Genomic DNA, 27,043 nt, shown 5'->3' on the forward strand with positions numbered 1-27,043 from the left:
GAAGTTACGTACCTAAAAGGTACTGAACACTAGAGATCAGAACATTCACATACTTAAACATTCCACACAGATAACAAGGAACAGGCTGACCCATCCCAATAACAGGGCCAAAAGGGTAATATGATGGATAGAGTTGTTTTGTTTGAACCAACACGTACAAGGTGAGAGGCGGTACCTTACTACGTAGAGGGGTTGTACCTTGCTACATGGAAGGGTTGCATCTCAATACGTCAGGAGTGATGTGTAACTTGTTTGTACCTGTGTATAAGAATGCATCCCTGGGCGGTGTCTTTGTCCAGCCGAGGGGGCAGTGGAAAGTCCCGCCACTGACTGAGCTGAGTCCATTGCCAGGGGGCACATATTAGTAGAATGCCTTTTACTAGAGTAACAATCTAGGGGAACTATCATTGCGCTTCGTTTGACAATAAACCTGGCCGACGAGCCTTCGTACCTTACTGGACTCTGTGGTCATTGGGGGGTTTCTCAAGATCTGCTGTGTCAGCTATCTGCGCAGAGCTGGGACAGCACACAGAGGGAACACACGATCGCAGCCGAGTGATATCAACATTGAACAGAGCAGAGCACCACACCGGTAGCATCTGACAACAATCCTTTTAGAAGATATACCAAACCAGCCACAAAAATAAACTCCTGTTTCACCACACTGGCTAACAAGAAAACATAAAGGCAGTTTCCTTAGGCATTCCAGTTCTTATACACCTCTACCTCGATATAACACTGTCCTTGGGAGCCAAAAAATCTTACTGTGTTATAGGTGAAACGGTGTTATATTGAACTTGCTTTGATCCACCGGAGTGCACAGCCCCCCGCACTCCCTGGAAGACTGCTTTACCACGTTATATCCCAGTTCATGTTATATTGGGTGGCGTTATATCGAGGTAGCAGTGTATCACCACCAAAAACACTGGATTCAGAGATGAGTTGTTCTTTACAACCCGTTGTCACGGAGTCACCGGGCAATGCTCTGGAACTGCACCCCACCAAGCCAGTCAGGACTTTGGGGAGCCTCCTCTCCCTTGGAGCAGACTTGTTCAGGGCAAGAAGCTCACACGGCTTCACCTCCTGGGTCTCTCCTTGGAGCATTCAGCATCCTCTGCCCCTCCGTGCGCTTCCCACAGCGAGTCCACCCCAGCGGGGTCCTGGGGAAGCCACCGGGTCCTGCACCCCCACTTTGCAGTCAGACGTGACTCTTAGCCAGCCAGTAACACAGAGGTTTATTCGATGACAGGAACAGGGTCTAAAACAGAGCTTGTAGATACAGCGAACCGGACCCCTCGGCTGGGTCCATTCTGGGGGTCAGTGAGCCAGACCCTCAGGTCTGCACTTCACTCAACCCCAGCCAGCTCCAGACTAACAACCCCTCCCAGCCCCTCCTCTCTCCTCAGCCCCTTTCCCGGGCCAGGAGGTCACCTGATCCCTTTGACTCCAACACCTTCAGCTGGCACCTTTGCAGAGGAGGGGCCCAGGCCATCAGTTGCTAGGAGACAGAGCATCAGGCATTTAGGTGCACTGGCCCTTTGCTCTGCCAGATACTTAAGAACTGCCATGGGGTCACTGAGGCACCAACACAGTACTCAGAGAAAACATTCCCAGTTCCTCACACCCATCTCATCAAATAATAGGTTCTTCTGATCCCAAAGTACCAACCTCACACCCAGGTCAATTTAAAACTCTGATCTTACCATAAAATCACGCAGAAGAAGGAAGAAGAAAGAAGAAGGAAAGAAGGAAAGAAAGATGAGAGTTAAAATTGGTTAAAGGAAACAACTACATCCAGTAATGGCAAAGTTCTTGGTTCAGGCTTGTAGAAGTGATGGAATAAACTGCTGGTTTACTTCAAGCCTTTGGAGTACATCCCCAGCTTGGATGGATTATTCAGTCCTTTGTTCAGAGCTTCAGTTTGTAGCAAAGTTCCTTCAGAGGTAAGAAGGAGGATTGAAGACAAAATAAAGATGCAGCTGCCTTTTATAATCTCTTGCCGTGTGGCATCTGCTTCCTTTCTTTCAAACACAAGCTGCCCAGCACATGGCTTGGAAGCCTAGAGTTCTGTCCATAGGCAGGTCCCTGCATGCCTTGCTGAGTTATAAGGTGTATCTGCCTTCTCTCAATGGGTCAGTTATGTGGCTGATGGTCCTTAACGGGCCATCAAGCAGGCCAGGCAGTGCTGATGCCAAACTGTTGAAATACAGACAGACATGCTGTCATAACCTTAGTCCCAGATTTGGACCTTAGCGTCCAAAATATGGGGGTTAGCATGAAAACCTCCAAGCTTAGTTACCAGCTTGGACCTGGTACCTGCTGCCACCACCCAAAAAATTAGAGTGTTTTGGGGCACTCTGGTCCCCCTGAAAAACCTTCCCTGGGGACCCCAAGACCCAAATCCCTTGAGTCTCAAAACAGAGGGAAATAATCCTTTTTCCCTTCCCCCCTCCAGGTGCTCCTGGAGAGATACACAGACACAAGCTCTGTGAATCCAAACAGAGTGATTCCCCCTCTCTGTTCCCAATCCTGGAAACAAAAAGTACTTTCCTATTCCCCCAGAGGGAATGCAAAATCAGGCTAGCAAATCCAACACACAGATCTCCCCGATTTCTTCCTCCCACCAATTCCCTGGTGAGTACAGACTCAATTTTCCTGAAGTAAAGAAAAACTCCAACAGGTCTTAAAAGAAAGCTTTATATAAAAAGAAAGAAAAATACATACAAATGGTCTCTCTGTATTAAGATGATACAACACAGGGTCAATTGCTTAAAAGAATATTGAATAAACAGCCTTATTCAAAAAGAATACAAATCAAAGCACTCCAGCACTTATATTCATGCAAATACCAAAGAAAAGAAACCATATAACTTACTATCTGATCTCTTTGTCCTTACACTTAGAAACAGAAGACTAGAAAGTAGAAACTACTTCTCCAAAGCTCAGAGAAAGCAGGCAGACAGACAAAAGACTCAGACACTAAATTCCCTCCACCCAAAGTTGAAAAAATCCGGTTTCCTGATTGGTCCTCTGGTCAGGTGCTTCAGGTGAAAGAGACATTAACCCTTAGCTATCTGTTTATGACACATGCCTATCTATAACTCGTAATACAAAAGTGATACAAACATATCAACAAGATTATCATATCTGGCAAAATATAACATTTTTGCAGATATCTTACATGGCATATCTGGCTGTGACCGGTGTCCCAGTGGGGGATAACTGTGGTAACTCAATTAGTGTGAACTGCAAAGAATGGGGCACACAATCCCCATAAAGCTGGTGGATATTCCAATACTTATAACTTCACATACAAAAATGATACATGCATGCTGATAGCATAATCATAACCAGCAAATGATAGCCTTTTCATAGACACCTCACTCGACAACCTTTGTACAATATTTGCTGCAAATATATAACAGTGGTTGCAACAATGTTCATATTTTAATCAGATCATGTCACACCCAGTGATGGAGATGCAGCTGCCTCTTGCTCCTGGAGGCAGTGCTGAATGCTGCATGTCTTGAGCCACTCTGTGTGAATCCCTCTGGACCTCCTGCTGCCCTCCAGCTATTGGATGCGGGCAATTATCCTGCTGTAGATAAAGGCTTGAGAAGCAAGCCCGTAAAGAAGGGGAGCTGGGTGGCATTGTGTCTGGTGCCCTTCGCACTGGGCATGTGCTGTGGGAGCAATCTCCGTCCACTGCCCCCAGGGCCCCGCTGAGCATCATTCACGACATCAAACCATCCATCAGCCCTTAACACTCTGTTGGTGTCACTAGGCATAAATCTAGGCCTCAGTGAACCAAAGCTCCTCCATGTTGAACTCTACTTGATCTAGAAAGCTAGCAGCTGTGAAATTAAATGTGTAACAGTAAGTTATCAGTTGCAGCACAGCTAAAACCGGTCTAAAGCAGTAGTGATAAGGCCTGTGCACCTTTAGCAGAAGGACAAGATAACTTGCAGAAGGAAAACTTACTAACGAGCTGCTGCGGCCAAGATTACTTAATGCACCTGCGCTTACGTAACTGCTACAGGGGGGAAGAAGCGGGGGCGGGGAAGAAAGAAGAAAGAGAAAAAAAACTTATAAAAAGGGAAATGCCACTTGTGTAGGGGTGCATGATTTGAGGCGTTCGTCTCCTTGCACTGCTTTGAGATCTCAAATAAACTTTGCTTGCTTCTCCACCCTGGTGTGTGTTCATTGGCGCTATGCACTCTGGGCAACGAACCACTGTTGCTTGCCCCGGGCACCCTCTGTGTCGGCAACAACTCCCACCTCAGACTTTAATCAGGGCCTGCGAGGGCACGTGTTCTGATGCTCCCTGGCAACCTGCTCCCTTGGCTCTGCCATCTTGGTAGCCAGCACAAGCCTGGGCCTCGGACCCACTCCAGTCCATGTGAATCCTTGTTAATAACTGCTTATGCCCTGGCTTCCCACTGGGCTTTGACCCTGCAGGGGTGGGACCTGGGTGCTTCTCCCCCCTCACACACACACACTCCAGCATGGGACAATCTATACAACTGCCTCCCCCACTCCCCTAACGGCAGCCACAGCCACTTGAAAGGGATGTCTCTTGTATCAAGGCACTGTGGGCCTTTTGCTGCGAGTTCTTTTTGTTGATCTCATACTGCATCTTTAATAATCATCTTTGGCCTGGTGATTAGGTAAAATAATAATCGCCAGCCTCAAATAATGAATTTTCAAGCCTGCTTCTACTGCGTGGAGGTTCAGTCAGGCCTCCTGGCTGCTATCACGGTTAGTCGCAGATGTGGCCTTTCACCCCACTTTAGAAACAGGAACAGCTCCAGGATGGAGCAAGCCCTGTGCCCTCCATCCATCCCTGCCTCCGGACCCAAGGTTGTGACTGCCAGTGACAGATTGCACAGATCAGCTGCCTACTGCATGGTCATTTGGTATACTGCCCCGCTTAAAGGGAGGCTCAGCCAGTCATTGGCCCAGAAGCCTGTTACCTGCAAAACTGTAGACCCAGGCCTGAAACTACCCTGCCTTCCCAGACCCAGCCAAGAGATTTGTGGACCTCACGCTGCTCTGCATGAAGCGTGGCTAGTTTCACCTGCGTGTTCGGATCTGATGCTACATGAGTTTCACCTGGCTTTGGCTTTAGTCACGGAAGCTCTGCACTGCTCCAACTGAAATTGCCAGAGGCACCTAGCTGTGCAGCAGCATGTAATTAACTCCCCTGGAATCGAGGCAGGGCACTGAAGCTAACGCACCTGCTCCAGGTGCACTCCACACCTCAGGCATCCCGACCAACTGCCCTCCCTGCATGCTGTCGTCAAATGATGGAAAAACTGGTGATGGTGAGATTAGCAGCACACGTAATGAGAAATCGGAGCAAAATGGGTTCAGAAGAGATAGGAGCACGACTGATAACATTGTGCAGATAGAGACAGGAGCACGGAAAGCTGGAGAAGCAAAGATTACCTGATAGTAACCTTTCTGCACTTTGAAAAAACCTACGATATGTTTTGGAGAGAGAGACTTTTACATAAAGTGGCATCCGTGGTGTAGAAGAAAGAGGAAATTAAAGACTTAGAGATGGCTTATGTTTGGCTAAGGAAATTTCTGTGTTGTAAGGCAGGACCCCGACTAGCAAGTAGAAGGAAGGCCTAGAAAATAATGAGTTATGCATCAGAAGGAAGGAAGCAGGGAAGATGTCTGGTTCAAAGAGGAAGGAATGAAATAAGTGATGGTTTCTAAAAAGAAAGGATCTGACCAATAGGGGTGGCTGCAGATGATTTTAAAAAAGACAAAAAGACTCTGTCTTAAAAAGCGCCAACAATGCCCTTCCCACCTCACTAGCAGTGTTCTCTCCAAAACCAGGGCCGGCGTGACCCCAGGGGCTAGAGAAAAGCTGTTGATCAGCAGGAAGAGACAGGGCGGAAAGGCCATCTTGGGCAAAAAGGGGGCTGTAAATCTGCTCTAGATTAAGACTGGAAATAAGGGTGAACTGTCTCAAGTTGAAAAGAGTCCTGTGGCACCTTATAGACTAACAGACATATTGGAGCATGAGCTTTCATGGGTGAATACCCACTTCATCAGATGCATGTAGTGGAAATTTCCAGGGGCAGGTATATATATGCAAGCAAGAATCAGTCTAGAGATAACGAGGTTAGTTCATTCAGGGAGGATGAGGCCCTCTTCTAGCAGTTGAGGTGCTAGAAGTTGTCTCAAGCTGTGTTTTAGCTGAAGTCAGTAATTGGCAATGACATCACTTGTTTGGCAGGAGCAGCGGAAGTGCCCTAAAAGGCTTGGGGGGGGGACACTTGCGCTAGAACCATGGTCCTGCCTCCCCACACTGCCCCCTCCCCCTGAGACCCCAACCTAATGCTGCCCCTTCTCTTCTCCGCGGCCCTCGCATTCCCCCATCCCCAAAAAGAACGAGGAGTACCTGTGGCACCTGAGATAATAGCCCACCTTAATTGATTACTCTCATTATAGTTGGTATGGCAACACCCATTGTTTCATGTTCTCTGTGTATATACATATCTTCCTACTGTATTTTCCACTGCATGCATCCGATGAAGAGGGTTTTAGCCCACAAAAGCTTATGCTCAAATCAATGTGTTAGTCTCTAAGGTGCCACAGGAACACCTCGTTCTTTTTCTGAGCAAAAGAGTTATACAACGCCATGTGGGGGAAAGCTTTTGCACCATCTATTCTGTGACCAAGAGAACTCCACAGGGGAGTATGATTAGCCCCACCCTTTTTGTCATCATGACAAATGACCTTCCAAAGAAGATGTGTACAGGAATAGGCATCTCATGATTTGCTAATGACTGTAGCATATGGATGAAAAGCAGAAACCTTCAAAGTGCCATCGAAAGCAACAAGGATGGATTTCAGAGTACAGAACGGGGAAACAGGTGGGGCTTCAAGTTCTCCACTGACAAAACTAAGGGAAAGATCTTCACAACACAGATGATTCAAAAGAGGTAAAATCTATCCATCTATCTATCTACCATACATACATATTTGACCGCAGATAAGTATAGCAAAAAAAGGACAAATTTTTAGATGAGATATTTGATAACAAGCTCACATGGAGGGATCTTACTGAAAATATTATAAATAAGTGCAAAGGAAGAATCAAGTTACGTAAAAGTATCTCTGGAACAGGGCCGGCTCCAGGCACCAGCAAAGGAAGTACGTGCTTGGAGCGGCCAATGGGAAAGGGCGGCACATCCAGGTCTTTGGCGGCAATTTAGCTACGGGTCCGTCAGTCCGTCTCCTCCTCTTTGAGCTGCTTCCAAAGTGCTGCCGAAGAGGAAGAGAGGGAGCGAAGGACCCGCCACTGAACTGCAGCTGAAGAATGGAGTGGCCCGATTGAGCTGTCACCGAAGGGCCGCCGATTGGCTTTATCCTCTTTTTTTTTTTTCCGCTTTGCCACTTGGGGTGGCAAAAAAGCTGGAGCTGGCCCTGCTCTGGAACCTCCTGGGGCGCAGATAAGAAAAGGGTGATAATGCTATATAGAGCGCTAACCCAACCTGTAATTGAGTATGGCTGCTAGGCCTTTAGGTCAGCATGGAAAACAAACCTGAGAAAACTAGACTGTATCCAAGCACAGGCATACAGAGCATAGCCTTCATTACTATGCCTCTCTGTGTACTGCAGATAGCAGCTAGAGTAGGGGTCGGCAACCTTTCAGAAGTAGTGTGCAGAGTTTTCATTTATTCACTTTAATTTAAGGTTTCGCGTGCCAGGAATACATTTTAACATTTTTAGAAGGTCTCTTTCTATATGTGTATAATATATAACTAAATTATTGTTATATGTAAAGTAAATAAGGTTTTTAAAATGTTTGAGAAGCTTCATTTAAAATTAAATTAAAATACAGAGCCCCCCAGACCGGCGGTCAGGACCCAGGCAGTGTGAGTGTCACTGAAAATCAGCTCACATGCCGCCTTCGGCACCCGTGCCATAGGTTGCCTACCCCTGAGCTAGAGAAATGTCTATCACTCTTAGAATGAAATGCCTAGAGTTCCCCTTCTGGCCCAGTATACTAGGGATTATTGAAGATAACCCTAAACTAATATACACCGACTGACAGGAATTAAGCAGAGACCGGTCAGGACAAAAACTCAGCATTCCTTATGCAAGTATGGTAAAGAAGTGGATAAATCTCAATGAAAAGAAAGACTTAAAGTAGCTGTGGGAAAATACTCTTTCACTAGAACTCCTCCCTGCCTTCCCTCCCCGTCACCCTGCTCCAGAGAGAGACATAAAATTATATAATCAAATAAACAAAAGGAGAAAAATGATAAATATACACAATAGAAAAACCCAATATATCTGTGATAAATTGGGATGCAGTTGCCAACAGTACACAGGTGGCTCCAGAGAGGAAGGAACAGGCAGAAAGGTAGCTTTCTGAGTGCTCACATTCAGGCACTAACTAACTTTATGTCTGTCATTATGACTGAGCGTACAGGAATATTGCTGGCACTAACTTGGGCCTTAGATGTGCAGCCAGCTGACCTGGCCACCTTTTCCAATTCCTTATCAGGGAGGCAGGCACCATACAATGGCAAGTCTGACAGCAGAAATGATACACGTAATGAAATATGACTGCTAATGACCAAAATGGCCCAGTTGGCTGGCATGTGACCATAGTAATAACACGGATCCCACAGCATGTTGAGATAGCTGGCAACAAATTGGCAGACTAAGAGGCAAAAAATGCCATTTAGCATGTACGGTACAAGCTGACCTAGAGATCCCCTTAAGCAAACTGGAATTGAAAGACTTAATCAAAAATGAGCTAAGAAAGATATGGGAAGAATGTGGGCACATGAAATGAAGGGGATAAATTCTGTGAAGCACGCCCAAGGGTTGAAAATATTGATATGAGCCAAGGCCCGGAGGGGAAGAGGGAAGTGACTCTGATCAGAATTTTAACAGGTAAATGTGAATTTAATAATAATCTATTGCTAATAAACAAAAGTAAAGATTGGCTATGCAAAACATGTATGGTCCAGGAAACAATAGATCATCTCTTGTGGAATTGTAAAGCTTGTCTCAGTGAAAGGAGATATTTGTATATAGAAAATGCAGAAGCCTTGGAGTAACAAACATTTCTTTGCATCACCTCTCCCAAATACATTAAAACCTGCCAAGAGTGACCACTCACTGGAGTTAGCAAAAGTGGTCACTTGTAAATGATTGTCTCTCTTCAAAGGTTTGCTGCCTTCAAATCTGGGCAGCCAGAAAGCGGAATCTGCTAGCCGGGTGCCCAGTTCTGAAGGCAGCGCCATGGCCAGCTGCAGCAGAGAAGTAAGGGTGGAAATGCCATGCCACCCTTACTTCTGCACTGCTGCCGGCAGCTGTGCTATCTTAAGAGCAGGGCACCCAGCAAGCAGCCACTGCTTTCCAAGCATCCATCTCTGAAGGCAGAGCAGAGAGTGGCAGCTGCTGGCCAGGCATCCGGCTCTGAAGGAAGAAAGAAAATATGGTCACTGGTCGCAAATGCAAGGTGGTCGCTCTTCAGAGTTTCTTCACAGACAAATGATAGGGGAAAAAGTTCTGTGGCCTCTGCAAGTAGTCACTCCTGAGAGGTGGTCTCTCTTCAGAGGTGGTCACTAAGGCAGGTTTTACTGTACAAGGAAAATGGGCCCCAATTAAAAAAGCTATTCTGCAGTTCTTTAAGAATACTGGGAAAGGTAGGGGAATGTAAGTCATAACTACAGAGTCCAGTGAATGGTGGCCAGAGACTCAGGAAGTGAGTAACTGCACCACGAACCCAAGAAGAAGATGTTGATGAGATGAAGGGGGCTGCAGGGAGAGAGGTATCAGGGAATGATGGGCTGGGTGGGGAGCAGGAAGTCTCCTGAATGAGGAGGAAGAAGCCTGCAAGACACAGGATTGGAGCAAACTCCTGTGGCTGACCCTGGCACCAGGGGCTGCTCTAGGTATTTTGCCACCCCAAACACAGCAGGCAAGCTGCCTTTGGCGGCTTGCCTGTGGGAGGTCCCCTGTCCCGCGGATTCAGCAGCATGCCTGCGGGAGGTCTGCTGAAACTGCGGGACCAGCGGACCCTCCGTAGGCATACAGCCAAAGGCAAACTGCCTGCCGCCCTCGTGACAACCGGCAGAGTGCCCCCCGTGGCTTGCCACTCCAGGCACACACTTGGCTTGCTGGTGCCTGGAGTTGCCTCTGCCTGACACAGGGTCAGGAACCAGATCTACTCTGGCGAGGAGCCCTGGCAGATGTTGTTTGTCACAAAAACCCCAGAAAGAGGCTGGGGAGAGGCCTAAAGAAAGGCTAATGGTAGGAGAGAGTCCAGGAAATCAGCTGCAAGGTGTCTTATGGAGCAGACCATGGCTGCTTGTCCTAGGGTCCCTGGACTGGAACCTAGTGTAATGGGAGAGCCTGGGTTTCCCTACCAGCCACTGGGAAGGTGGAGTGAAGCCTCATGATATAAGGGGATCTGGATATTTGAAAGCCCTGCCACAAGAGGGTGCAAGAAACACAGGGCCCAGAGTTGGGGCTGAAGCAGGGCCAGCTCCAGGCACCAGCTGAGCAAGCTTCTGCTTGGGGCCGCAGATTCTATGGGGCAGCATTCTGCCCAATCCTAGGGTGGCATGGCCGGGTTTTGTTTTTGTTTTGGCTCCCCAATCTGGCCACCCCGTAGGGGTTGGAGGAGGGGAGCGCCCTGCAGCAAACTCGGCAGGGCAGCCCTTGTCCTTCCCTCCCAGCCGACCGGAGCGGCGCTGAGCCCACCAGGCAGGCGGCATGGTGGAAGGGTCCTCATGGCGAGCACCCTGCTGAAGCCCTGGCAGCCCCCCTTCTCTCTCTGCCTCCCACTCCCTCCCCCTCCCCTCCATTAGACCGGGCATGCACTCTGCTGCACAGGGAGTCCCCCTGCACCCTGGCTCCAGCCGCCCTCTAGGGTTTTTTTGTTTTGTTTTTTTTCCCCTGCTTTGCCAGCTGCGCCATGTTTGTGGCTTTTTTGTTTGTTTTTTTCTCCTGCTTTGCCGCTCTGGCTGTGCCGCAGGTTTTGTTTGTTTGTTTGTTTGTTTTTTCCTCTGCTTTGCCGCTCCAGCCACCCCCCCCCCCATTTTTATTTTTTTTTGCTTGGGGTGGCAAAAAAGCCAGAGCCGGCCCTGGGCTCAAGCCTTGTTGTTTGTTGGACTCTCTGTTCCGCCGGAAAGGGGGGCACTAAAACATGACTTGGATGGAGGGCTGAATCATGAGAAGAGGTGGAACAACATGGGGCCAGATTGACCAGCAGGGGGCACTAGAAAAGAAATAGCTGCTATGTCACACACAGCCACTGTGGAGTGCACTAGTCAACGCTCCTCCAGAAACGGGGTACTCAGCTCCCAGTCTGAGAGTGGGAGAATTGGAAATTTCCACTCTCAGACTGGTAAGGGGTGTGCACAGAGACCAGGAAGGGGACAGAGGTGCGAGCCAGCACCATGACTGTGACCCATAGCTTGGACAATTCACCTAGCAGAGATCTAGTGCCCCAGAACAAAGATTAGTTGCTTAAATTAATTTTAAAAGTGATTAAGATTTTGAATACAGGACTGATATCAGAATTTGCTTGTGACCCTGGCAGACCAGGGGCCTGTTCATGCCAATGCTCCTAGGCCTCACTGAGCACTGACAAATGTATAGCTGGAAACCAGTCTGGTTCACCTATGTGTTAGTGTTGTTAACTAGATGTTAAGTTGATAAGAACACATTTAGTGTTTAGACATTATGAACAGCTTTTGTGCAACATCAAAGGACAAAGACTTTTGTCGATTGCCTGCCCCGCTCACATGAAAAGGAGATGGGCTCTGTCGCTTGTTCTTTCAGTTTGAACTCTGGGGGAAGGCAATAAAAATGCCTGACCAGAAGAAACTTTATTCCTGTGCTGCTTGAACTCTGAGGGGCAAGAGTTTCTAAGCATAAGCAAGGAGTTCTGAGCTGTTTACCTTGCACCCGATTGAGTGCAAAGGACATATAAAGCATGTGTATTATAGCAGCTGCTATCATCTTTCGGAACCTGAGACTATCTCATTTGTGTGTGGATCTTCACCTGCTTTAACCTTGTAAATAACTCTCAATTCTTTTCCTAGTTAATGAATCTTTAGTTAGTTTATTATAGGATTGCCTACAAGCGTTTAGTTTGGTAAGAGATCTAGGGTGCAATTGACTTGCTGGGGTAAGTGACTGGCCCTTTAGGACTGGGAGTAACTTGAATATTGTTCTGATGGTGTAAGAGACCATCTATCACAAAGGCAGGCTTGCCTGGGGGGCAAGATAAATCAGAGTGTCCAAGGGGACTGTCTGTGACTCCGTGTTAAGGCTGTTATAGCGCTTGAGTTCACTCTTGTTACTGGGTTGGTGAAATCTAACTCTAGAACACACCGCCAGTTCAGGGTTCGTGCCCTGCTTTCTGACAATATGCCCTGGGAGTGGCACTCAGGGTCGTCAGCCACTCCAGACAGCGGGACAATGCTCAACAGCTGTTGTAAAACAGATCATCCATTGAGTCACTCACTCACTCCCAGCAGAGGAAGAAATCAGAAGGAGAAGGTGGGGTTGGATAGGACATACACTACGTAAGCAGCCAACTAACATCACCAGACAGGCACTGCGGTGGAACCCCCAAGGCAAGCGGAAAAGAGGCCGTCCAAGAAACACCTGGCGACGTGACCTTCAGGCTGATAGCAAAAAAATGGGCTATACCTGGAACCAGCTAGAGCGAATGGCCCAGGATAGAGGACTCTGGAGATCTGTGGTTGGCGGCCCATACCCCACAAAAAGGGAATTCAGCATTTAAACTGACCCCTCGCAGAGGCCTCTCCATGGGAAGAGGAGAATTTTCCCCAAACACTGACATTCACCAGATGGATTGTTGGTAAACTAGGATGCTTTAAGAAAAGTGTGTTCAGCACCATTAGGAATTCTGCTAATGCTCCTTTGCCGGATCAGAGAGAGGGCATGCCTGCTCTCCTGCTTCACCCATGTCCCAAGTGCCCTACTGGGAAGGAAGAGAGTGGAGCTTTAGGGCATGGAGGGTGGCAGCAGAGTGTGGGGACAGCGGAAAAGGGAGGAAGGGGAGACAGCAGGGAGAAGAGGAGAATGGGCCAGGGCAGTGAAGAAAGGGTGATGGGTTAGCAGTGGAGTGGGGGGATTTTACTCCTTCTACAGACCTTAAAAGTTTTATTGGCTTCCCTGTGGGCCTTTGGAAGCTCACTGGGATTCCCACAGCAAGCCTTGGGGCTCCCTACCTCACACGACTGCTCCTCACACCACAGTTTCACAGCAGGGTACTTCACAACCCCTCATCGCTAGAAGCTGATCCCCATGAGTCTAGACAGTCCTCTTGCGCTTTGGTTAATGGCTGATGATCCAATGAGCTCCTGCAGGAGGAACAAGTCTCCACAGGCTGGTGGGGTAGAGGGGTTGGCCTCATCCCGAAAAGTATCTGCCAGCTCTGTGCCACAAAGGCCCCTTTGTCAGTGGATCCCTTGCTCTTTGCAAACAATGCCTGCCTCAGACCTGACAAACTCGCTATGTCAAATCCATTGCATACAAGGAATGGCCCAGCAAGGGTAACAGCTCAGGTCTCTACTGAACACTTGCAGCTTATGGATGTTCATAATCCTGGTGCGATGTGCGTACAGGTGATATTTAAGGTCTTTTAAGGAATAATTTAACTATATTGAAATTGTGCCCCAATGGTCTTAAGGTTAAAAGGAGACACCAGACAGCAATATTACTCAGTGACAGCCTATTTATGCAGAGGGCGTGGCCACCCCTCCCTGGTCAACCAGCACTGTAATGCCAGGCTCAGTTATCTGGCAATGTCCATCCTAGAACCATCAATGGAAAACCATCAAAGACAACTGCAAACAATCAAAACCCTTGGAGGTCAACAAGGAATATTACAACCAAGGTGACCAGATGTCCTGATTTTATAGGGACAGTTCCGATATTCAGTGCTTTGTCTTATATAGGCGCCTATTACCCCCAACCCCCATCCCAATTTTTCACACTTTCTATCTGGTCTCCCTAATTACAACAGACAGGGGTGGCCCTGTCTATTGATAAAGAAAAAAGACTGCTTCAGTACAACTAGATTTGGCAGGATTTGTTTTTAATCACTATGTCAGTAAAGGGCAGTGTCAGCTGACCCACTGAAATCAATGCAAAAGAAATAGTATTTTTCAATTCACCTCATACAAGTACTGTAATGCGATCTCTTTATCATGAAAGCACAACTTATGAATGTAGATTTTGTTAGTTACATAACTACATTCAAAAACAAAACAATGTAAAACTTTAGAGCCTACAAGTCCATTCAGTCCCACTTCTTGTTCAGCCAATCACTAAGACAAATGAGTTTGTTCACACTTATGAGAGATAAATGCTGCCCAGAACCCATCCCCCAAAACTCCACCCCCACCTGCCTAAGGATCTGGAAGGGAGTTTGGGTGGGGGAGGAGGTCTGGGGTAGAGGATTGGGGTGCAGGCTCTGGGAGGGAATTTGGGTGCAGAAGGGGTGAGAGGCTGGGCTCTAGGAGGGAGTTTGGGTGGGGAACGGGTCTGAGGTGCAGGCTCTGGGCTGGGGCAGGGGGTGGAGGTGCAGGAGGAGTAGGTGGGGTTGCAGGCTCTGGGAGGGACGAGGGGGAGGGGTGCAGGCTCTGCAAGGGAGTTTGAGGGTGGATGGGGTGTGTGGGAAGGGGGAGGGGCTGCAGGCTCTGGGAGGGAGTTTGGGGGCAGGAGGGGGTGTGTGGGGAGGAGGTAGGGGGATGCAGCACTTACCTGGGGCTCCAAGACGGGGCAGGTGAGAAGGGGTTCAGCATGCTGCTGCCCCGAGGCACCACCCCCACAGCTTCCCATTGGCCACAGGGGTGCTCAGGGCGGGGGCAGCACATGGAGGTACAGCCCCACCCTGCCCCAGGGCAGCAGGGAGAGACTGGCAGCCACGTGGAGTGAGCATGCAAGAAGCTGTTCATCTCCGTTGTGCTGCCGGTGGTGGGCAGGGCCCTGAGCCATTTAAAATCACCTGGGGGTTCCCCGGGGGGTGGGGGAGTGCCTGGGGGTGGCAGGCAGGGCCAGAGGATAGACTAGGCCTCCAAATGGCTGGAGCCCTGAGGGCCACATTGGGGACATTCTCAGGCCACAAATGGCCTGCAGGCCAGGACTTTGAAACCCCTGGTTTAGATATTAGCATCCAAGTATTTGGGTACATCACTCGTGAAAAGTTATACAGAGAGTTGGTTATGGAAAGCAAATATATCAATGAGTGAAGATTGTCCCTCAGTAATTGAGAATTTAAAGTTGGTTGTCCTTTTCGAAAATACAATCCATGAGGAAAATATTTCAGTTACTTTCCTGACTGTGCTTCTCATCCCCACTTCAGCTCATCTCTCCTGGTGTTACCCATGTCCGGTGATGTGTTCTATGTAGAAGTCTCTCGACCACCTGATGGCCTCCGACACCATGAATTGCCGCATCAGCCAAGCGTAGCGCTGACCGATTCTGCATTCTCTCAACACTTGTCACTGGGGTCCCATGTGCCCAGGGCTCCAACCATAAGCACGTGTGTCTGAACCTGGTAACCCTTAGCTCTCAAGGTTTTGGCCAGAGGGGCATATTTCTCATAAGAACATAAGAATGGCCATACTAGGTCAGACCAAAAGTCCATCCAGCCCAGTATCCTGTCTACTGACAGTGACCAATGCCAAGGTATCCCAGAGGGAGTGAACCTAACAGGTAATGATCAAGTGATCTGTCTCCTGCCATCCATCTCCACCCTCTGACAAACAGAGGCTAGGAACACCATTCCTTATCCATCCTGGCAAATAGCCATTAATGGACTTAACCTCCATGAATTTATCTAGTTCTCTTTTAAACCCTGTTATAATCCTAACCTTCACAACCTCCTCAGGCAAGGAGTTCCACAGGTTGACTGTGTGCTGTGTGAAGAACTTCCTTTTATTTGTTTTAAACCTGCTGCCCATTAATTTCATTTGCTGGCCCCTAGTTCTTATATTATGGGAACAAGTAAATAATTTTTCCTTATTCACTTTCTCCACACCACGCATGATTTTATATACTTCTATCATATCCCCCCTTAGTTTCCTCTTTTCCAAGCTGAAAAAGCCTAGCCTCTTTAATCTATCCTCATATGGGACCTGTTCCAAATCCCTAATCATTTTAGTTTCCCTTCTCTGAACCTTTTCTAATGCCAGTATATCTTTTTTTAGGTGAGGAGATCACATCTGTACACAGTATTCAAGATGTGGATGTACCATGGATTTATACAAGGGCAATAAGATATTCTCCGTCTATTCTCTATCCCTTTTTGAATGATTCCAAACATTCTGTTTGCTTTTTTGACTGCTGCTGCACACTGCATGGACGTCTTCAGAGAACTATCCACGATGACTCCAAGATCTTCTTCCTCATTAGTTGTAGCTAAATTAGCCTCCATCATATTGTATGTATAGTTGGGGTTATTTTTTCCAATGTGCATTACTTTACATTTATCCACCTTAAATTTCATTTGCCATTTTGTTGCCCAATCACTTAGTTTCGTGAGATCTTTTTGAAGTTCTTCACAATCTGCTTTGGTCTTAACTATCTCGAGCAGTTTAGTATCATCTGCAAACTTTGCTACCTCACTGTTTATCCCTTTCTCCAGATCATTTATGAATAAGTTGAATAGGATTGGTTCTAGGACTGACCCTTGGGGAACACCACTAGTTTCCCCTCTCCATTCTGAAAATTTACCATTTATTCCTACCCTTTGTTCTCTGTCTTTTAACCATCCTGTCAATCTTTTAACCATCCTGTCAATCCATGACAGGATCTTCCCTCTTATCCCATGACAACTTAATTTACGTAAGAGCCTTTAGTGATGGACCTTGTCAAAGGCTTTCTGGAAATCTAAGTACACTATGTCCATTGGATCCCCCTTGCCACGTTTGTTGACCCCTTCAAAGAACTCTAATAGATTAGTAAGACATGATTTCCCTTTACAGAAACCATGTTGACTTTTGCCCAACAATTTATTTACTTCTATGTGTCTGAAAATTTTATTCTTTACTATTGTTTCAACTAATTTACTATTGTTTCAACTAATTTCTCCACCTTTTGAGCTCAGGCATCATGGAAGGCCAGGAACCTGTTCTTGAAGGGCACTGTGATGTCCACCATCATGATCTTCTGGTCCTTGTTGGTAATGACAATGTCTGGTTGCAGTTGGCTGTTGGTTACAGGGATGGTGGAATTCACAGCCACCTTCCCTACGGGTGGTGGAATGGCTCTGACTAGGCGATCTTGGTTAGCATTGTGTTACAGCTGCCAGGCTCTGGAATGGGGCTTGCAGCTACACAGGACGTGGGGTAGGGTCTCATTGACATAGCCGCACTTCCTGCATCACTTGTCCAGATTTCCATGGTGGACAGCTCATTCAGCGGAACGCAGTTGAGCTGGGCTCTGTTGATGAACCTCCAGTCAGCAAATCAGGTGAAGCTGCCCCCGGGGAGGAAGTGGTTGCTGGAATCCCACTTGCACATAACCTCAAATGCCTTGCCCTGGTCCAGCTTCCATTTCAGATTTTCCACATATAGGCAGCAGAGGGAATTCTTCAGGGTCCTCTCCAGCATGGTTCTAACTCTCAGAGTGACACTGTGTGCTCTGCATTCTTTACCTGTGGTACCAGGACTCCTAACTCCTGGCATTCCTCACACCACATCCAGTGGCAGCTTATACACATCTCCAGTTGTCGATTAGCATTGTAGGCATGAGTCCAGAGCGAAGTAAAGTCTTCTCCGTCTCTTCCAAATTTGCCTTCCAATGAGCTACTCAGGTAGGTGGCAACATCTTGGTTGGAGGGGTCCTTGCAATTTGCTTCTTGAAGACATCCTACAAAGCACTTTCTGCAATGTTCCTCACTATGGCATCAGGGCACGTCAGAAGATGGAAGGCAGGACTGATCACCGCAATGTCACAGAGATCACTCATACAAGGGACATTGGTGCTGCACTGCCTGTGCGAGATGTAGAATCATAGAATCTTAGAATATCAGGGTTGGAAGGGACCTCAGGAGGTCATCTAGTCCAATCCCCTGCTCAAAGCAGGACCAATTCCCAACTAAATCATCCCAGCCAGGGCTTTGTCAAACCTGACCTTAAAAACTTCTAAGGAAGGAGATTCCACCACTTCCCAAGGTAACCCATTCCAGTGCTTCACCACTCTCTGAGTGAAAAAGTTTTTCCTAATATCCAACCTAAGAAAATAATGGAGATATACACATCTCCTAGAACTAGAAGGGACCCTGAATGGTCATTGAGTCCAGCCCCCTGCCTTCACTAGCAGGATCAAGTACTGATTTTGCCCCAGATCCCTAAGTGGCCCCTCAAGGACTGAACTTACAACCCTGGGTTTAGCTGGCCAATACTCAAACCACTGAGCTATCCCTCCCCCCTAATGTACACCTGTTCATTGCTGGCTCTCTGGGGAAGAAACATTTACTTCTTCACTAGCTGCCTGATGGTGTTGTCTGCCTTGTTAAGAGGTGCCTTCATCACTGCAGATCCCCTCATGATGAATGAGATACGGGAAGATCAAGGTGTTGATCTACTGCCACAGTGCCAGTAGGGAGGAGTCAATCCTGCCCACATCTCATAGGATCTCCGTGATGATATCTTCAGGTGTCTGCTGGACGTGGAAACCCGTGACCATGCCAAGATGTTGGTATGCTTGCCCATCCTCGAGGAAGATCATGGGTTCACCCTGAATCTGAAATGATGTCACCTGCACTGCATCCCTTCTACTGCCATTGATATAACATTCGTATGCTCCTTCAGGCTTCGACCACCATTCCAGACATACTTCCATGCTGATGACACTTATTAAAAAAAAAAAGAGTTAATTAAATTTATGACTGAATTCCTTGGGGGAGAACTGTATGGCTCCTGCTCTGTTCTACCCACATTCTGCCATGTATTTCATGTTATAGCAGTCTTGGATGATGATCTAGCACATGTTGTTCGTGAGATTTCTAAATATAGCTACATCACTAGGCCCAAGGTTTAAGAATCTGAAGTGACTCCATAAATCTGAGAGGGACGAGGTGTGGAGCATGCTTTCAGAAGTCTTAAAAGAGCACCACTCTGATGCAGAAACTACAGAACCTGAACCACCAAAAAAGAAAATCAACCTTCTGCTGGTGACATCTGACTCAGATGATGAAAATGAACATGCATTGATCTGCAGTGCTTTGGATCTTATCAAGCAGAACCCATCATTAGTATGGACGCATGTCTTCTGGAATGGTGGTTGAAGCATGAAGGGACATATGAATCTTTGGCGCATCTGGCACATAAATATCTTGCAACATCGGCTACAACAGTCCCATGCGAATGACTGTTCTCACTTTCAGGTGACATTGCAAACAAGAAGCAGGTAGCATTATTTCCTGCAAATGTAAACAAGCTTGTTTGTCTCACAGAGACTGGCTGAACAAGAAGTAGGACTGAGTGAATTTATAGCCTCTAAAGTTTTACATTGTTTTGGTTTTGAATGCATTTTTGTACATAATTCTACATTTGTAAGTTCAATTTACATGATAAAGAGATTGCACTACAGTACTTGTATCAGGTGAATTGAAAAATATTATTTATCTTTTTTACAGTGCAAATATTTGTAATAAAAATAATATAAAGTGAGCACTATACAATTTGTATTGTGTTGTAATTGTAATCAATATATTTGAAAATGTAGAAAACATCTAAAATATTTAAACAAATGGTATTCTATTATTGTTTAACAGTGCAATCAATTACGATTAATTTTTTTAATCACTTGACAGCCCTACTTGTTTTATTATAAGTTCTCATAAGTGCTGTGTGAGGAATGGTGGTTTAAGGTAACACTGGTAAACTGGGGTTCACTGCACCTCAGGGGCAGAGGATGGTGCTATTTCTGTGAGTAGCCAGTGTCAGGAGCTGGATATCCCAGGGAAATGATTCAGTGGGACATGGATTCACCTATTGTTAATTTGCAAGGAATAGTCAAGAGGAAAGTGCTTGTGTGGCTGAAAGGCTGGCAGTCTTTGGGTGCTAACACCCAGCTCCAATGGGCCAGTCTACCGCTCGCTAGAGCAGAGGTGGCAAACTATGGCCTGCCCGTCCTTCCTGGCCCTTGAGCTCCTGGCCAGGGAGGCTAGCCCCCCCTGCTGTCCTCCATCCCCCGCCACGTGGACAGTGCTCTGGGCGGCAGAGTGGCAGCGTGTCTAGCTCCGGCCAGGCAGTGCGGCTGCCAGACATGCTGCTCTGTGCAGCATAGTAAGGGGGCTGGAGGGTTGGATAAGGGGCAGGGGGTCTCAGAGGGTAGTCAGGGGACAGGGAGCAGGGGGCGGTTGGATGGGGCGGAGGTTTGGGGGATGGGCAGTCAGGGGATGGGGAACAGAGGGGGTTGCATAAGCGTGGGAGTCCTGGGGGGCCTGTCAGGCAGCGTGTGGATAGGGGTCAGGAGACGGGGAACAGGGGGGTTGGATAGGCGTGGGATCCCAGGGGCCTGTCTGGGAGCAGGGGTGTGGATAGGGGTCAGGGCAGTCAGGGGACAGGGAGCAGGGGGGGTTGGGTGGGGGTGAGGCCCTGGAGACAGTTGGGGAGGGGGTCCTGGGAGCGGACAGGGAGTGGGGGGAGGGTTGGATGGGTCAGAGGTTATGGGGGGCAGTCAGGGGGTGGGAAGTGGGAGGGGCAGATAGAGGGTGGGGGCCAGGTTGTTCAGGGAAGCACAGCCTTCCCTACCTGGTCCTCCATAGTTTTGCAACCCCAATGTGGCCCTCAGGCCAAAAAGTTTGCCCATCCCTGTGCTAGAGGGACAGGGTGACAATGTGACATAGTCCAGGTTACCACAAGAAATATCAAAAGCTCCTCTGGGTAAGGCTATTGGGAATGGAGGGTGTGACCAGGATGAAGGTGGTGGATGGAGTGGAAGAGGCCTTGAGACCTGACTGGGAGAGGGTGACTGTTGCCCTTGGTGGGGGCTGTTTCAGGGGAGCTGGACTGAAGGGGCCCTGGAGAGGAGCAGAGCAGACAGCATGTATGGTGAGGAGGAGGAGGAGGAGGCAAGTGGGATGGTAGTAGTAGTCAGGGGAATAGACAGGAGGGATTGAGGAAGCCAATGGCATGGGCAAATGCCAAGGGGGAAGATGCTCATGGGGGAGAGACTGGCCCAGGCTAAGGGAGGGAAGGGCCAGCAGGGTGTAGTGCAGGTTCAGAGCAGGCTGGGGGCTGGCTCCTCTTGTGAAAGTGTTGGGGGTTTCTTTGAGGCTGAAGACTGAAGTCAAACACGGTGATTGCTTTGTTCAATCGCTCACCCACAGGTGATATGGTGGCAGTGCTGGGGGTGGTACTGACTGGGCCCAGGTCTGTAAGGGGGACAATGTCTGAGACTGGGTATAACTGCTAGGCAGCAGATTGCTGAGGTCGAGGTGTCTCTGCAAAAGGGCTGGGTGTAACTGGCACGGAGAAGAACTGGGTTGGGGCACCTCGGGACTGGGGGTTGCTGGGGCCAGGGTGGACTGGGTGTCAGTGGCAGAGAGAGGGTTGGTGGGATCAGGGTGTCTCTGGACAGGTGGGGCTTGCTGGGGCCATAGTGTCTCTGCAGGGGAGTGTCAGTGAGGGGCAGGAGGAGGTTCCTGGGGTGTATCTGGGGCTGGGTATCATTGGAATGCAGGGGGGTTGCTGAGGCAGAGGTATCACTGCAGGGAGGTGTCAGTGGGAAGCAGGAGGTTGCTGGGATGTATCTGAAGTGGGGCTGGGTATCGTTGGAAAACAAGGGTTTGTGTGGGCTGAGGGGTCATTGCAGAGGGGTGGCCAGGGGGGTTGGGACTGCCTCTATATGGGGGCGGGGGTATCATTAGCAGGTGGAGTTTGCTGGGGTGGGGGTGCAAGTGGGAGACATGGGGGTCAGTGGCAGGTGGGGGTTGGTGGGGCAGGGATGTCAGTGCAGGGGGGTGTCAGTGGCCAGGGGGTGGGGTGAGGGCTGTCTCTATATGGGGGCAGAGTGTCAGGGGCAGGTGGGGGTTGCTGAGGAGGGGGTGTCACTGCAGAGGGGTGTCAGTGGCCAGGGCTGTCTCTATATAGGGGTGTTGGGGGCAGATGGGGGTTGCTGGGGAGGGGGTGTCACCAGGGCTGGCTCCAGCGGTTTTGCCGCCCCAAGCAGCCAAAAAAAAAAAAAAAAAAAAAAAAAGCCGCAATCGCAAACGAGATCTGCGACAATTCAGCGAGAGGTCCTTAGCTCCCAGTGGGAGTGAGGTACCCTCCGCCTAATACCTTAAAGTGCCGCCCCGCTCTGGAGTTGCCACCCCAAGCACCTGCTGGGGAGGGGGTGTCAGTGCAAGGGGGTGTCAGTGGCCGGGGGGGGATCGTGGCTGTCTCTATGGGGGCAGGGTGTCGGGGGCAGGAGGGGGTTGCTGGGGAGGGGGTGTCACTGCAGGGGGTGTCAGTGGCCGGGGCTGTCTCTATGGGGGCAGGGTGTCGGGGGCAGGTGGGGGTTGCTGGGGAGGGGGTGTCAGTGGCCCGGGGGGGGGATCGTGGCTGTCTCTATATGGGGGCGGGGGCTGGGATGATTCCACACGCGGGGCTGCCAGAAGCCGGGTGTCCCGGCCGCAGAAGCAGCAGCAGCAGCAGCAGCGGGGCGGGGGCCCGGGCAGGGCGGAGCGAGGCTGAAGGTCGCGGGGAGGCGGCGCTCGGCTCGCTGCTACCCGAGCTGAGCTGGCGGGATGGCGGCGGCGCTGGACCTGGAGAAGCTGCGGATGGCGGGGGCCGGTATGGCCCTGGCGGTGCTCACCAGCGGGGGGGACGCACAAGGTGAGGCCATCGCTCCGGGGGGGCTGCGTCCAGCCCATCCCCCATCCCCTCCCCGCGGGGCTGCGCCCAATCCGCCCCCCCGTCCCTGGGGAGGGGGCTGCACGGGCGCCTCCCGGGCTCGCTCCTCGCGCGCTTCCCCCCTCCCCCGAGGGGGTCGAGGGTCTCGGTTCGCACGTGCCCAAACCCGAGTCACGTGTGCTGTTGGTGACTGTGCCTCGAGTCATGGCGAACGGCATGAGCAATAGATCCCAGAGGCGGAGTAGCCTCGCGGAGAAGGGGGCGCCACTGTAATCGCCCCCAGAGCGCTCGATGGCCGGGTGGGCAGCCCTGAGAGGTCTATCGCAGAGCCCGTGTGGGGGCCAGACATCGCCAGTCGATCCCTGAGCCCTTCCCAGCCCAGGTGGCATGACAGTGCCTGGGTCCTGGAGGGCAGAGCGGGACATGCTGGGGGCCCTGCCCGGGCAGAGGGCCTGGCCACTGGCACAGAGGTCAGGGCAATGCAGGGGAGCCAGGTGGGGATCCCCTCTTGCCCTGACACAGTTGCAGCACCCAGACCTTGCCTGTGGCCATGGTGCCCTGCACTTGGTCACATGGACTGAGCACCTGGACCTGCGAGCACTCAGCACTTCTGAGAGCCCGCCCCAATGACCCTCAGCTCTGCCATAGGGCTGTATTAGCCCCACAGCTGCCATGAGGGCCAGAAACCCAGCAGGGTGAAACGTAGGGGGCACATTGCCCCATTGCCCCCGGCAGCTGTGCCTACTGCCTGTCTGTGGCCTGCCTGTTCGTCTAGTGGCCATTGTGGGGTTACGCTGCCCTGCTGGCTTCTCTTATATAGTTGTCAAGTGTGTGAGCCAGACCAGATGGCCCAGGAGTGACTTACAGTGAAACTGAGTAGGGATTGGAAATAAAGGGAACAGTCTACAGCTGTCCCTACTAGGAGATCAGTGTATTACCGCTTTATGGCACAGTTATTGAATCTGTGATTAGGGTGATTGTAGTACTGAGTGCTTACACTGATAGCAGAGATTTCAGAGTAATGAAAGATCTGCTCAGTTACAGTCAGGATGTAAAGAAACGGAGTTCCTATATTGTATCTTTTTTGTTTTTAAATGTAATCTTCAGGAGCCTTAAATGGTGGTTGTTATTTTTTTTTTTAATCCGTTCACCTTTGATATATGGGTAAAAAAAATCAGGGCACTAACATGCCATTTACTGCCATCACATTGTCCACTCTGCTTGCGTGAGCTACACCTTCCCTGTGTCTGTCTGGTGTATTTCAATTGTCAGCTCTTTGGGATAGGGACTGTCTAGTATTATGTTTGTTCAGTGCCTAGCACAATGGGGCACTGGTCTTGGTTAGTCCTTGGGCCCTACTGTCATAACCGTGATTAATAATAATAAGCACTGAAACATCAAGAAATGGCAAGAGTCCATCTAAACTCTCCCCTTAGAAGAGTCTATAATGATATAAGCACAGGGTGCTGTTCTTATTAAGGCATAGATTCCTTTGATTTAAAGAAACATTGTTTAACACAGCAGCAAGGGCATGGGAAATCTGCAGCCTGCTACTGTCAGCTCTGACTTCTGCAGTCCAATGCCCACCTTCCAAAATGAAGAATGAGCTTTAGTGTCTGTATCTGCCCCATGCATCCTCATGTAATAACAACAGCTGCTCCACACACGGTATTTCTAAAATAAGGAGAATATTAGGCTGCCAATTCCATCTTCACAACCGCAGCCCTGTGAGCACTAAAGTGGTTTAAAATAAAGATCTAGAACAGATTTTATAATGGTGACAGTATCATTTATATTTTCATTCTCACACTCCAAAGGGGTGGAACCAGTTGTGCCCAGGCATTCCAGAAATTTCACCTTGTGACAGAGAACAATTCTGGAAAACTTGAGCTTGAAAGGTGAAAGTTTTGGAAAACTGTCAGCAACTGAAAACATGGGGTTACTATGCAAATGTTTATTTTTTCTCCTTGTTTTCAGTTGACTCCTCCCTCCATAATCTGTTGTCATTTCTTATTGAGTAATCTGTCTAAGTTAGATTGTAAAACTTTATGGCAAAACCTTTGTCTTCTCACTTGTCTAAAATGGCCATCCACACCAGCAGTGTTATATAGATCATCATAATACTACTAGTTATGTCCCTTGGGCCTTGTCTACACTATGGGGTTAGGTCGAATTTAACTGTGTTAGGTCAATTTAAAAATGAATGCGTCCACACAACCAACACTGTTCTGTTGACCTAAAGGGCTCTTAAAATCAACTTCTGTACTCCTCCCCAGCGAGGAGAGTAGTGCTATAATCAACTTTGCTGGGTCGAATTTGGGGTAATACAGATGCAAATCGATGGTATTGGCCTCCGGGAGCTATCCCAGAATGCTCCATTATGACCACTCTGGACAGCTCTTTGAACTACGATGCACTAGCCAAGTACACAGGAAAAGCCCCGGGAACTTTTGAATTTCATTTCCTGTTTGGTCAGCATGGCGAACTCAGCAGCACAGGCAACTGTGCAGCCCCTCCAGAATCGTAGAGCGTAGAAGGTTTCTACACTTCCCCTATCATCTCCGTGCCTGAGGTTATCACAGATTAGAAGGCAAAAACACTCACAATGACATGTTTTCCGAGCTCTTGAAGTCCTCCCGCACTGATAGGGCACAGCTTAATGCATGGAGGTATTCAGTGGCAGAGGCCTGGAAAGAATTAAGTGAGCGCGAAGAGCGGAGGCAGGACACGATGCTGAGGCTAACGGTGGAGCAAACGGACATGATGAAGCGTCTGTTGGAGCTGCAGGAAAGCCAACAAGAGCACAGCCCCCTATTGCATTCACTGTATAACCGCCTCCCCTTCTCCCCATGTTCCATAGCCTCCTCACCCAGATGCCCAAGAATGCAGGGTGGGGGGAGGCTTCGGGCACCCAGCCACTCCACTCCAGAGGATGGCCCAAGCAACAGAAGGCTGTCATTCAAACAGCTTGGTTTTTAGTGTGGCTACAATAAGCAATGTGACCTTATCCAGTGGTGAGCTGGAATCGGTTCACACGTATTCACAGGAACCGGTTGTTAAATTTAGACACCCTTTTAGAACCGGTTGTTCTAGGACAACCAGTTCCAAAAAAGCTTTAAAATTTAACAAAAGCGCGGGCAGCTGTCCACCCCACCGCCAGCCCCAGCTCACATCCCCCTCCTCCCCTGAACACTCCACCCTCCTTCTCCTCCCTCTCCCCTGCTGCCCACGAATCAGATGTTCGTGGGAAGCCTGAAACCAGCAGCAGGCAGGTAAGCTGGGGCTGGAGGGTGCGAGGAGGGCTCCAGGGAGGTGTGATGTGGCACGGCGCAGCCGTGTCCGGCTCCCCTTGGCCCTGGCCTGCCCCAGCCGAGCCGCCCCAGCCCGGTCCCGGCCAAGCACCCCCGGCTTTGGCCCCAGTGGCTCCGGCCCGGCTCGGGCCCCACAGCACCAGTCGTGGCCGAGCGGCTCCGGCCCGGCCCGGGGAGTCTCGGGCCCCGCGGCACAGCTCCCAATCCCGGCCCGGCTCGGGGAGTCTCGGGCCCCGCGTCGCGGCTCCCGGTCCCGGCCCGGCCCAGGGAGTCTTGGGCCTTGCGGCACAGCTCCCAGTCCCGGCCCCGGCCCAGGAAGTCTCGCAGCGTGGCTCCTGGTCCTGGCCCCGGCCCGGGGAGTCTCGGGCCCCATGGCTCCCGGTCCCGGTCCCAGCAAAGTGGACTCGGCCCGGACCGGGGAGTCTTGGGCCCCGCAGCTCCTGGTCCTGATCCCAGCCGAGCGGACCCAGCCCTGGCCCCAGGCAGTGCGGTAAGGGGGCAGGCAGCGGGGAGGGGGTGTTGGAAGAGGGCAGGGGAGTTCAGTGGGTGGGGGGGAGTGGATAGGGGTCGGGGCGGTCAGAGGGCAGGGAATAGGGGGATTGAATGGGGGCAAGGGTCCCAGGGGGGCAGTCAGGAAGGAGCAGGGGTTGGATGAGGTGGTGGGGGGCAGTCAGGGACAGAGAGAAGGGGTGGTTGGATGGGGTAGGGGTCCCAGGGGGCCATCAGGAATGAGGGAAAGGGTTGGATGGGGTGGCAGGGGGCAGTCAAGGGACAGGGAAGGGGGATGGATGGGTCAGGGGTCCCGGGGGGGGCGTCAAGGAACATGGGGGGTTGGATGGGGCACGACCTCCTGGAGGGGGG

General features: G+C 49.9%; 1 protein-coding gene across 1 annotated transcript in view; it reads left to right on the forward strand.

The window, feature by feature from the left end:
- Positions 1–22,707: 22,707 nt before the first annotated feature.
- Positions 22,708–27,043, forward strand: part of PFKL (phosphofructokinase, liver type) — a 50,965-nt gene continuing 46,629 nt past the window's right edge. Inside the window, exon 1 of the mRNA XM_050965412.1 lies at positions 22,708–22,853. Within this exon, the coding sequence (XP_050821369.1) occupies positions 22,766–22,853 (88 nt within the window). The 5' untranslated portion in view covers positions 22,708–22,765. The remainder of the gene's footprint in view (positions 22,854–27,043) is intronic.

The sequence above is a fragment of the Gopherus flavomarginatus genome, chromosome 8, assembly GCF_025201925.1.
Source record: "Gopherus flavomarginatus isolate rGopFla2 chromosome 8, rGopFla2.mat.asm, whole genome shotgun sequence".
NCBI lineage: Eukaryota > Metazoa > Chordata > Testudines > Testudinidae > Gopherus > Gopherus flavomarginatus.